Here is a 13858-nt window from a genome sequence, read left to right as displayed (position 1 = left end):
TCACATTGATAGTACAAGCTGTTTTGATGCTCTATCACACTTTAGTCCACACCATTGAATGTGAAAAACCTCTTGTATATCTGCCTTTTGTGCAACGGACGTCTTTAAATGTAATCACTAAATGTGAGCTCTAGATGAAAGCTCTATTATTCAGGAAGCCTGGCACCAAAATATGATGTTTAGTTTGCATTTCTGAATCATCACAAATCACAGAGAATGTTAATACAAATTATTCTTTTGTCGGTTATAAGGTAGAACAAGAAAACTGAAGCGCAATAAGTTCTATTCTATTCTTTTCTATTGTAAAAAAAAAAAAAAAAAAAAGAATTTCAGTCCAGAAATGTAGTGTCCTTGTTAAATGTTTCTTTTTGAATAAAACCTTTCTAAAGATCACAATATCAGAAAATGTACCCATTTTAGAAAGCCAGCACATTTTCAAACGGTCACAAACAATCTTTACTTTGAAACAGTTCTGGAGCTTTCAGTTCTACCACACAGTCTTCCTCAGTTCATACACAGATGTGTAAACTGGAGATTCCCCAAGCACTTTGTTTATCCTCTTTATCCAGCTTGGTAAACTGGGCAAAGCTCTGTCAAGTAAAGTTGCGTGATACGACTGAGAGCTACTAAAGGAACTTTGTGTTGACACTGCTTTTGCCAGATGCGGTTTCCAATCTCAGGGATACTTTTCAACGACTTGTCAAACTATGCAGAGATAGTGACTAGTAATCATAGTAAAAACTGAAATACTTAGCTACACACATGTATAATGCTTGTAAACCAAATAAATTTCCACTCCATTGTAAGCACGGTTTATTGGCACACATAATGGTAAAGCATACATACCAGACATCAGATATGACACTGAACACCTCTGCTATATAATGTACAAACGGTGTCTAATAATACTAGGCTCAAACATATTTAGAAATGTGTTAGCTTCCTTACAAATGCACAAATAAATATCCTTAAGATCCAATTGTATAAAGACACTCGTCATCGTCTTTTTGCCCAAACAAAAGTCCAACAAAAGAGATCAGGGATATAGTATCAATTTAATTAAAGAACAATTGTGAACACAAATACAGGAGTCTCAAATCATTTCTGTTGGGTGGATGGGATTTAATCAAGGAGTGGTTTTTAAAATGTAAAATTGTGTCCTTCCTATGTCACACATACAAGAAAAATTACTTTGTGGGTGTTATTTAACATTGTGGCTTTGGTTCTCCACTAGCTAAAGGGTATGGGGTACGTTTTGAGAGTCTGGCTTTGACAAATGAAAACCAGCAAGAATGCAAACCACCCTACAGAAACTGGAAACTCCTGTACAAAACAAACAGCTGCCATATCCAAACTGGTTTCAGTGGCTGATATACAGTGGACAAAATAGATTCCTCCTCTATTTACAGAGCTACAAATCTCGTAACAGTGTTCCCAAACTGATGAACCCAAAAGCAAAATTAGACTGATGCATTTTTAAAAAGTACATATATCAAACAAAATAAAAAATCCTATAAAATCATGCAGGAAAAGGTTTTAGTATCAGTTTGGGAGTAGGTCGTTAAAGGGAAAGAAGTCCAATTCTCGAGGAGGGGGGGGGGAAATCAACATTAATGCATCAACGCGTCGTCACAGTTCACATACTGATCTGCAAAATTACAACGTGATTGCAAAGGATTCGGAGAGAAGCAAAATACCAACAGACTACGAACACAATCAAACTCTGTTTGCATGAAATCACAATCTGTGACGACCGCAGTAATGTGGAAAAAACAATCCTAGGACACGATTTTCCCTCATTTGAAAGGAGTCCATAACGGTATAGAACTTTTATTTCCTCTTAATTGGTAATGGAAATAAACAGCAACATCAGAAACAAACCACCGGCCGACTGAATTTCCAATAAAAATGCAATTGCCTCAAACAATGTTTTATTTGTCTCCGATGTGGTGAGATGTTTCCATTGGCTCTGTTGGCTGTTAAAAAACACACCTTCCCTATTTCACAATGAGCTTGCTATTTTTGAGACATTTTGTTTGTTGTTTTTATTCTTCTTCTTTTCTCCTCAATGTCTACCGTCAGTGTGATGGTTTGTGACCTGCAGGTCAACCAATCACAGCTGTGGTATTCCACTAGACAAGAGGTTTGAATCTGAGGGTCCAAGCAGGAGAATTTGATCTGCAATTTTTCACTGCATTCTTGAAAAAAAAAAAAATGCCCACGACTTGCTATTTTTACATCATAGCTGCATACAACTTGTACGCATTTCTTGTCTGTGGATATTGCTGTGCAATGCTGCCAGTGTTCTCCAAGATGTTACAGTGATTCAGAGGAGAAGAAAATATCCGCGATGGATGTATTTTGGCTGGGCATGCCAGCGATGAGTTTGCAGACAGAGGGATTTGATTCAGTACAATGTTATGAGGCAAAGAAGCACTGCCCTCAGGGTTAGGGTACAGGTTAAAAATTCCAGTCCACATGGAGTCAAGGATGTTTTATTTCTTTTTCTTTTGTTTTACTGTGAGGGTTGGGGCGCTGTGCTCTCAGGCTTGCTGTCCTGGGCGGTTGGGGGTTTGCTGCTCCAGGGGGTATTGTTGCCCAGTGCTGGGGAGCTGTTGAAGTCGTCCTCGTCATCCAGGCCGTTGGTGGCGTCATACTGCGTGTTCTCCAGACGAGTGATCAGACGCTCATCTTCATCCCCAAACTCGCCACCCATAAGGGTCGGCTCGCCCACCACCATCACATCCTAGAAGAGGGAGATAGAAAGATACAAATAGAGAGAGAGAGAGAGAGAGAGAGGAGGCAAATTTACCAACGGTGAAAAAAAAATAATGCAAATGCACTGTCTTACATACACACTTTTTAAAAGGTCACATCATGTTCAAACAGTTTCCTGTTTTGTTGCACTAGCAGTTGTTGAACCTTAAAGCTCACTTTGTATTCACATACTTCTTAAAACTACTGTAGGCATTGTGTTGTGTCCTTCCAGTGAAAGAGAAAATAATACTTTTAGCTTCACCAACATTCATGTTAATTTAAATGTATTTTTATTATACAATGCAAATTATATCGATAATATAAGTGATGACCTTAAGTTCCAGTTTTTGCTCCAGGAAGAGCAATGTAAAAAAAACCTTGCTGGATAGATATATAGAGACAGATACAGATATAGATAGATAGATATACAGTACAATTTGCAGTACATGGGCCCCTTGTTGTACTTTTGCCAGTCTCTTTCAATACTAACAAGTTTTGTTTCATTTAAAACAGCCTCTGAATCCGTTTTTTTTTTTTACACAAGCAACCGTGACATTTTTGGTTTTGTGCACTACTGTCCACATTTAGCCTTGGGGCAACTCAAAATTAATATGATAAGTGAGTGAGAAATCCCCAGAGAAGAAATTAATGCATATCTATTTAATCTAATTCTCAGACCAAAGCACCATCTGAATATCAGATGATCGCATAACCACCCAAAAAGACGTTATAATAACATTTGCATTACTTCAAATAAAGGGAATATCCATGGTGTCTGTTTCACATAATATCCAAGCTTAGCAGAAAAATAAGAATTTAATCAGATGACTTTTAAAACAGATGGTAAAAACCATGGAAGGTCATAAGGACAAACACATAATTCTTGACTCTGGACAAGACCTGATGTCTTTACAACTGCAGCTCTATTGCTGTGTGATTGTGTGTATATAAAACATTTTCTGTTTCCCAACTGTGTGGACACTCGTCTCACATCAAAGGGCCTATGGTGTGAGACGTCTATTTCCCTGCGTCAACACGGACCCCCTGTGCATGATGGAATTACAGTGGGAGTATGTGCATGCAATGCTTCGCTGTGTTTGCGTGTGTTCAGCAGAGACGGTGGTGTATCCACTGAACCAACCCGAGTCGACCTCTCTCGAACCACTCAGTGCAAATGAAACCTTCCCATGCAGAAAGAGGATTCCCCCAGTGCTCTGCGCCCACACCAATCAATACTCATCATGTTAGACATATTTTACAGAAATGGCGCTCGCACGGGGAAGGACCGAGATTTATCCATTATCCACTACTATCTGTGACACTTGCCATGCGAAGGAATCCTGATGATTCTTTAGAAGGGGATGTAAAATGTATGTGTTTCTGTGTTGTCATGTTACCAAAGCAAATTCCTCAGCACTTCATGAACAAAGCTTCTGTTCTTCTGTGAACAAATAATTACCGTAGTGTAATTTGTAAATTCAAATATTGATTGACAGGCTCTGAATCCCGGCTGTGTTTCACACCTTCCTTTTACTGGCTAAGCATCGCCCTGCTGGCGAGCCCTAGCACCACCCACCGTAACCTGGGAAGAAGCTTTACAGTTAAATGGAGCGCATGCTTCACTGGTCATGTGTGTCACCGCTGCCTGGCTTGGGAGATCTCGCTCTCCTCTGTCATCTCTTCTGTACCACACGTGTGCACACCCATGCCGTGCACTGGCACACAAACCCAGATAAGTTTACTGTACAATCACACGTTAACACACGATCACAACTGAACACAAACCCAAACGAAAGCACTTGTTAACCCTATGTAATACAAGTCACTTATGCAGACGATCGCACGCAAAGCTAGACATGTACACACAAATCACACAGAACAAACACGCACGATCACATCCAGCAAGTTCTGATGCAAATATACAAACAAAACTAGACAACTTAGCACACTCAAAATCCCCTCACCCAAAACACCAAATACACACAGACTTTGATGAGGAGCACCGATGGGGAGAGAGAGTTTATTTATCCAAGCCGTCCCCAAAACCCCTCTAGCGACCACTTCTGCACCCCACTATGCCTTAATCAGGCTAATTAATTTAGGTGAGCTTTTCAACTAAATGACAATATCCACACTGATTTGTCAATTTGCATAGCTAATTAAGTCATTAGCTAAAACTGTGCTGATTGCCAGCAAGCCTTGCCTTCACCATCTGTTCCTGTGAGGAGGCCTGTCAACCTACCTCTGGCCAATTCTGTCCCCCTCCCCCCCAGAAAATCCCTCTGACGATAACAGCTGGTGGATAGACTCTGAGACTGGGGAGCACTAATTGTGAGCTAATTAATACCGTCTACTTGTCTACTCATTTTGTTAAGAGTTAGCCTTTGCGCTAGCTACTGTAAGCGACGAGGCTTCGCATGGGCCGATGCAGCGATGAACACCCCCCCTGCTCCTTTCATTCAATGAGCAGTGTCATTAGCATATTTTTGCAGAGATTAGTAGTGAGGAGCTTGGAGGACATATTTCCTGCTCAGGTCTCCAGGACAACAAGTGGGAATTTAAACAAGACCTGGTGGGATTGTGATGACGACAAAGGAGCTGAAAACTATAAAATATTAATAAGGATTTTAAAAATGTCAACTTTATATGGCCTAATGCAGGTCAACACTCTGATACCCCAAAATAAAATGGACCTCCATCTTTTATATGTTAAGATATTTAAAAGGTGGGCTCTACAGTGGAGTACAGCTGGGAAATTGTGGCATCACAGATTTTGATTTCAGCCTTGTTGTGGAATTTGCTAATGAGGAGGAAAACACTAAATATTAGCTGACTTGTTCTTTAAGTTATCGAAATAAAAAACTTTATCTGTGCCAATGTTATATTATTCTACTTTGTTAAATAATATAGTTTATATATTCTACTTTAACGCTAGTTTAATAAGTTCTCTATGGTAGCACAATGATTAAATGCAGAAACTTGTAATCATTTTTAATGTAGATCATTTTAGTATAATTTCTTCTGTTCAGTACTGTAAAGTACATATACTCTAAGACTGTACATAGGCAAAATGTCCATTACACATTAAATACTTTTCATTACACTTCTTTTATGGCTTTACTTACTAGTTTGCAGATTCTGATATTTTTTCTCTTTCATCTTATCCCATAAGCTCAGGGTTTACACTAGCAACCGAGTCGCTGCCCCGACCCCACCCCTCTCCCAATGAGAATAGTGATACAAAATATAATTAAGAAAATAATTATGACGCGTTATTATACATTAAGAAAAAACATTAATTAAGAAAGACCTTTTATCAGCTGCATGATTATACATGTGGAACAATGATTAGGATCCAATAATAAACATTATTTATAAATGTATCATCATGCATTGTGTTAATAATGAGTAAAGGATAATTGTATATGCACAATAGAGTACTTTTACATTGAAATATAGCTGTTTTCACTTAAGTAAACAATCTGAGTACTTCTTTCTTCACTGCTACTGTTTGTATACAGTAGATGGACAGTTAATTAAGGGTTTAGTCCACAGTTTTTCTCCTACTTGCTTCCACCAAAAACAGTGACTGACACTGACTTACAGCACTGAAATCACAAACCCTGCTGCTACAGGCCTGTTTGGTTAAACAACAGGTTTAACACTAAATTCAGGCCACTAGAGGTCAGTGTTGCTCATCCAATCAACACCCCCCCAACACGCTACCCACTTTCTACCCCCACACCTCCTCTCCCACCAGCCTCTGGTAAACCCCTTCCCCATGTGAGGGTCCACTCCTTATTGTCATTGGGCTCACGTAGGCTTGTGCTCAGCCACAAACGAACAACTTCTCAGACAAAGACAGCAGGCGCACAACATATGTAACCAGCATGTTACCAGCCACGCTGCCAGTCTTTAAGAGGCGTGCGAATGCACGGCATGAGTGGTACATCTGGTATGTGTGTATGTGTGTTTGTGTGTGTGTGGGTGGGAAGGTGGTGGAGGCAGGAGAGGGGGGCCTGTAATGAGGTGTGTGCATGTGAAGGAGAAGGGGGGGGTATACAGATATCGGTGATAATGAGAGCTGGCACAGAGCCAAACTGTCTTCTAGAGAGAAAACAATTGCACACACTGTCTATATATGTATGTGTGTGATGTACATTAGGTATGTGTGAGATGCAGTGAGGAAGGTAGAAGAAGTGGATAAGGGCAACAAATCTTGCAAGACGACGATACGGCTAACCAGAGAACAGAATATGGAGGGACGGCACAGTATGTGTATGTAGGTGGGAGGAAGAGTATGTTCCTTATTTAGACATACTGCACAAATGTCAGGAATGCATGGACAGGAAACTCAAGTCCATGAACAAGTCATACCTGGATGGAGATTGGGGAAAATTATGGTCCGCCCAGTATTAAAATTGTGAACCTTATGGGGAACATAAGAGTTTCTACTATCTGTTCAGTGCTGACAATAATCATTATTGTTGATAAACATATTTACCAGGTTACCAAGGACATTATTGACCTGTTGGTTTCCTGATCCACAATTAAAATAATGTATAAAGTTGACGCAGCGACAGCATGTCTTTTTGCAGGACTTGGTGAAGGTTTAGTGAAACATCACTGGCTTAGTTAAATACTGGGAAAAAACAAAAAGTGCCTTAAAAGCAAGACACAGGATGTTCCCACATTATTAATCACAATCTTTTTCCAATCAAAAAGTGCGTTTGTTGCCTAAACCTAACCATGTGCAGGAGCCAGGACATGAACATGTTTCTGCACATTGCACACCCACCTCCCTGCATGCAGTTCCTAAACATAGCGCTTCCAACTTTAGAGAAGATGTTTCCAGGCAACATAATCATGGCAGATACTATGGTTTTGGGTTTTTTTTTTTCAAACACGTTAAACATAATTACTAGGAGACAGGGTTGTTATACCGCATGCACTGCATAGAATGGAATTAGCCTTTTACATTTCTCATTAAGCAGAGCTAGGCTTATGTACACGAACACACGTATGCTAATGCAGCAAACTTTTATCGTTGACAAATTCCAGTTATGGTTTAGTATTGGGCCAGTTTTAGCCTGTGTTTAAAACACCAGAGTGGATTGGACAAAGTAGTGTGATTTTACAGTAATGCAGTGTGTGTATAATGAGCAGCGTATGGAGTAAGACTAGTCTCTCTGCAGACAACAGCACCGAATCCTCCAGGGGAGTGCCAGACGTGTGGTGCAACACTCAGCTGTTTAAGAGGCTGTTTAACCTCTAACTGTGTCAAGTGGCCTGTTATGGAGACATGTAGCAAAATCAGGCATTCATACCCTGGAACACAGTAGGCAGAGTTGTGAGGCTGGACATTTTAAAACTTGTTCCTCTACAGGTCACAATTTCTGCGTAACAGGGCGACATTGGTTTGTTAAATCATAGATGTTGTTACAGTAATTTGCTGACGATATAAGGAAGTTAAATTGTTCAGAGTCATTTTTGGAACTCCTCCTAATCGTAACGCTTCTAAATTAATAAGCACATTTCATTACACTGGTTAAATACTCTTTTGGGGGCTTTTTTAGTGTGATTATGGATAAAGGGACATCCCTTGGTTGCATAAAAAAATGTATAGTGGTCATTTGCTCAAAAGAAGACAATAACCCTTGATTTAAAACAAGTCATGTTTCATAAAGCGATTTGAAAGAAGATAAACACATTTTTGGGGATTCAACTCGCTGCTTTCTAGCTTCAAAACAAAATTATTTGTATTGACTTTACGTCCAAAATAGTTGGTCTTTCTTACATTAATAGAGTTAGGACTTGCACCCTTTAAATATCGAACAGCTGCATGTGTACCAGAAATATTGGGCAGACTTACCAAATATAGTTCAAAAGTGTTAAAAATAATTACAGCTCCATGCATACAATTACAGAATGTTTTTTTTTTTACTCATCACATCAACACATCAACTTCAGGGATTCAAATTGAAACCTTCAAATCATGGTAGAGGACATGACTAGTTAGTAAGACAACTTAGTGCATAAATACAAATATTGCTGCTCTTTCATATCAGCAGTCTGTGTGACATTTGTGTAGTTCTAGACACACACACTCTTCCGAACCTCTGGACAGTTCAGTGTCTTACTCAAGGGTGTTTTGTGTGTTGAGAGACAGAGGTCAAAGTCTCACTTTACACACCCACATTTTCCCATTTTCAAGATTCAAGCTTTTTTCCTAAACCTCTTTGCTATAGACAACTGGTTAGGCAAGGGGGTCAACTGAGACATATATTGTACAGCATATTCTGAGAACCATGTACTGTACTCGGCAGATTCAGGTAGAAAATCAAGTAGTTTAGTTACAACCATTGTGATATGATATACCTGCAAAAAATCACAAAAGAAAAACTTTAATTGACTCTGTTCTTGTACTGTTTTAGCTTTGATAATTGTCATTTGTGTCACTCCTTATGATATTTGATGTATTCTCTCTTTGTCTTCTTTTGGGGTGAGATGTTTTCATACAAGTCCCTCTAGGTTTCTTTGTCTCACTGAACAGGTTTGAGTCCCCCCCCCATTTCCTCCTGGTGATTTTCCTTTCACACGTAGAAATAAAATAAGCCTAGTAGCTGCAATACCATTAGGAATTTTTAATGCCTGTGTGTAATCCTGCAAACATGCATGTGGAGATAGAAGGAAAATAAAAAAATTAGGCAAACCGAGTGGAGCTGATGCTTACAGGTACCTGACTGGAGAGGCTGAAGTTGGTGGCAGGGCTGCGTTTCTTGCTTGCAGTGGTGCCCACACTGCTGTTGGCGCTGCTGGCTGAGTTCTTCCGTTTCCTCCTCTTCGTGGTTGTCTGTCGGGCAGGCTCAGCTTTGGCGCGACCAGCAAAGAGAAACAGAGGCCATGCCAAGAACATAATGCATACAGACGGAGACAAGGTGTAGGCTGTGTGCAGTGTGAAGTGTGTGTAAGGTCATATAGCAGTGGCTTTGACAGACAGTAATATGTGCGTTGAAACAAAGGCGTGCACACAGGTAAATATGCTTCCACTTACAGTATAATATTAAATGCCTGCATACATGCATGCATGCAAAGAGAGAACACACACACGAACACAAATTACACAGAAACAAGTGACTAGAATACAATGATTCATGCTTTGTTTTCTTCAGAGGTGAAACCGCATGAGCGTTAACATCTCCCAAGACATGCACCAGTAAGAAAGAACCTGTTTCATTTGCATAAATGTTCAACAATGGACCTTGATGCGCAGTGTAATGTAAATTTGTTAATGATTACGGTGCTGCACCGATTGAAATGTTCTTCAATAGCATGCACACGATTAAAACTGCTCTGCAGAGGCAGAAAACCCACTGGTGTTTGTCTTACTGAATATACTTCTATAGTGTGTCCATTCTTGCACATTTGTTGCATTTCTGTAGATATGCTCAGCTATTATTTTGGTTATTATTTGTAGTCACTACTTGAGAAATATTTCATTAAAATGACGTACAGTGTGAAAACTGTAGTTGTAACTAGTGCAGGTGTTAGTACGATTTTCAAACATGCAATTAAGCGTCCACAACAAACCTTGCACACAAAAATGTATTTCATGGCATTGCAGCAAGCACTACAATGCTGTTTTTGTATAAGACCACAGACAATTAACATTGTAAGAGAGAAGATACCTTTTTTGTGATTTGTGGGAAATATTTCCGTTTTGAAGTTCTGTGGGTGTCCAGCTGAAACCGGAGCCAAAATCAGTTTTATTTTATTCAGTGGGGGAAAAATTTCTTAAACAATTTAAGAGAGAACCAGACCAGAGATGACAACACAGAAAAAGGGAGAGAAAGAACTGAACAATAAATGCCATTCAGATGCTTTTTACCACCACTGGGTTACTTATGCTTTTTGTTTTCCAATTATGAACTACTCATAATTGTTAAAGTTAAAATTAAACCACAAGTTAAAGTAATTCATCATAATTATTAGGTAGATATAGATTAATGACACAGGTTTATAGAGATCTCAGTGTTTCTAGTATTTACAAAATAATTTGTATAATGCATAATTTATGAATACATGCTTTTGCAAATTCTGCCAACATTTGTTAGAAAACATTTTTCCCTTTTAATCTCAAGAGATACAAGAAAACACTGCTGTGATCTTTAATCAGATGTCTGATAATGAAATACATTTTTCGAGGTTCTTACTAATCACACCAAGGGAGATGCTTTCATATTCAGTTACAACAAGCAGCGACTCATGATATAAACAAAACTGAAACTATAAATCAAAAGCAAAACAATAAGGGGATTTACAGTGTCTTTTCTCTTCTGATTCCTGACTCTGACAGACGTGTGCAAAAAAAAGTAGGCCTATTGTCAAAGACAATCATTTTTGTTATCCAACTGGTTTCCTTCAATGCTAAACTGGTGACGCACTAAAATCACTTCCATTTCCACCAAAAGGACTTATCAGAACATAAATGTGCCTGTGGCTTCCTTCCTGGCTAAATCCCAACCAGTTTCCAAGCTGAATAAGAATTGCAGGAAAAAAGGAATGACACACCACCAATGAGGAAAACAGCGATTCTAGCTAAACTGCAAGTATCAGGCAAACTGCATCTCAAAATATAGACATATGACATGAAATGACCCTGAAAAATACAACATTTTCTATTCTATTTCTATATCTATTAGTACTTTGTTCCGGGGGAGGGAGGCTTTTCGTTTAAAGCCAGATAATTAAACCAAACAACACAGTGAAGCTGCATAAAATATTAAATATATACAAGTGCTACGTATAAACACTGTATGATATCAAATTGCATCACCCATAAAGGATTTCATATACAGCTCTGCACCCTTTCCATGAGTACTATTATCCATCAAGAGTCTTTTATTCTCCCATGGACTTTATATTCATAAAATCATTTTTTTCTTTTTGGTTGTTTTATTTCTTTGCTTTGAAGAACGTCGTCGACACTCGGGAGCCGCTGGCTGGGGAGTTGGATCTACTAGTTTGATTACACTCGGCACTCTTAATTAAAGTTACACAGGTCAGAGTCAAAGGCTTTTTGACTGGTGTTGGTTTTTAAAGACATCTTGTCACGCCTCGCTAAGCATTGCTGTAATTTGCAGCCACTCCGATGTGTCCAAAAAACTTGGCTTAGTCACTCTCTCTCGGCTTAAGACCACACAGTCAAATTAAGCCTGGTACTTTTCAGAAACCACCCTTAAAACATCAATCATAGAAAGCTGAGAGGCCCGTTAAGATTGGCGAGGTTGGGATTTGAGAAGCGACCCTGAATTCTGATTAATTTCACATACCTGACAGGCAAAACATATTTATGGGATTAAAACATATAATGGCAAATTTCGAAACATAAATGATGCAATAAAAACACAGTCTGGGAGAAAACATTCCTATTTCTACAACGAGAGTGATGGCACAGACTTACAAGTGAAAGAAAACAACTTAGAATGTCTGTAAAGAAAACTGGATCTATAATCTCCGTACCTGATGCCATTTGAGACATCAACAGTAAATTAATCAATTAATTAATTGATTGATTAATTAATTAAAAGGCAGCTTTATCCTGTGCTCTTTTCATATTCATCCATGTTGCATATTTGTAGGCGTTACTAAAAACACATTATCCAGACCTGCTTTTTTGAACAGGCTACTGAAAAAAACAGATTTGCATTTCTGCATTGTGTAGTTGGTAGTTACCTGGTGGGGCTACCATTCTCTGCCATTTTTGAAATAGGCATGTCTTGAGACAGTCTCTGGGGCTGAGGTTGTAGGTCTTGTGCCTTGACATGAGCTCCTGCATGGGCTCCAGGATAACACACAACTGCAGACACAACAGGACAAGTTCAGTTAAAACAGATTTATTTAACAGTTGATGACCAAACTTTGTCCTCTTCACTGCCGCAGCCTCTTGTCAAGGTAAAGCAAAACAACATCCATAAAAACACTGAGTTCGTTACTCAATTAATCACCTGCAGATTGACATTGACTGATTAATTGTGCTGTAAATCTACTTTTTATAGACACTATTAATAAAGTGCCTTAAAATACAGGTTTATTGTCAAGAGCTTCAAAGACAAGAACACGAAGAGGTGAAGAAAGAAATATGACCAGCACGATACAGTTTAATATGAGCAGCCTTTGATAAGTGGTTTGCAATGTGTATTTCTGCATGCATACTTAGATGCACACTATTCCCTCTTTGGACACAATGGACACAGTACAGTCTCTTGTTCCCACACAGTGCTCTAACAATATACTCCAGTCAAGAGACCTTAAGTACAATATTCAGTCTGGAGAAAACTGTAAATCTCTGGTGATCTGCAGTGAGATGAAGCAGGGGTCAGACTGTCATCTTTAATACATCAGGCTTTGCTTATCCAGACAACATCTGGATAACATTATAAGCTCGTCTGCCTTCCTCAACACCAGCACCCACCCGTATGCCTGTCAGTGCACTCAGAGGACAGTGATGCACAGTCACACACATGTCCTCATTGGGTCCTCAAGGTGACACTGGGAAACTGGGAAACAAAACCTATTCTGTAACTTCTCCAGCAATGCCATGTCTCCTGATGGAAGTTATGAATAATATGTGTTTATGTGCAAACTCAAACCCTATACTGTCAAAAACTAAACTGGGGACCAGTGTATGTGGCCTTCTCCTTCCTCCCTTATTTTTCTCACTAGTTGAAGATGGAATATTTAAAACTACTTAAAGAAGCACAGGGTTTTTGTTAAGGGTAGAACGTAAGAAACATACAGAAAGCATTACTGTGAAGAGGCTGTTTAGTGAAACAATAGCTTTTTTGTTCTAAGAGCTTTAAACAGCTTGTGTTATGTTTGGTATCAAAGCAGGGAAAAATAGCTGCAAAATGTCAGAGTGGGGAGGTCAAGATGGAAGGTTACATATGCCTAACACAGGAGATTTGGATTCACGTCCTTTCTTCTGTCACGCTGCCTTCATGAAATATACAGTACCACTGTGTATCTTCATCTTACTAAGTGAGACACTAGATCCTACTTTATTTTTTGATATAAGAACTGGTTTAGGAAGTAGCTATTT

General features: G+C 39.1%; 1 protein-coding gene across 6 annotated transcripts in view; it reads right to left on the bottom strand.

Annotated features, from left to right (window-relative positions):
• Positions 1 to 796: 796 nt before the first annotated feature.
• Positions 797 to 13858, bottom strand: part of ldb2a (LIM domain binding 2a) — an 89823-nt gene continuing 76761 nt past the window's right edge. For 2 of the 6 annotated variants that reach the window (XM_067518666.1, XM_067518671.1), the window contains exons 6-9: positions 12493 to 12616; positions 10447 to 10499; positions 9491 to 9643; positions 797 to 2746 (exon numbers count right to left, since the gene is read on the bottom strand). In XM_067518666.1, coding sequence (XP_067374767.1) covers positions 2516 to 2746; positions 9491 to 9643; positions 10447 to 10499; positions 12493 to 12616 — 561 coding nt within the window. In that variant the 3' untranslated portion in view covers positions 797 to 2515. Of the gene's footprint in view, positions 2747 to 9490; positions 9644 to 10445; positions 10500 to 12492; positions 12617 to 13858 lie in introns of all 6 variants that reach the window. The other 4 variants (XM_067518668.1, XM_067518669.1, XM_067518670.1 and 1 more) reach the window with 4 other exon arrangements.

Source organism: Channa argus, chromosome 10 (genome assembly GCF_033026475.1).
Source record: "Channa argus isolate prfri chromosome 10, Channa argus male v1.0, whole genome shotgun sequence".
NCBI classification, from domain to species: domain Eukaryota; kingdom Metazoa; phylum Chordata; class Actinopteri; order Anabantiformes; family Channidae; genus Channa; species Channa argus.
This window is presented reverse-complemented; position numbering and strand designations above follow the sequence as displayed.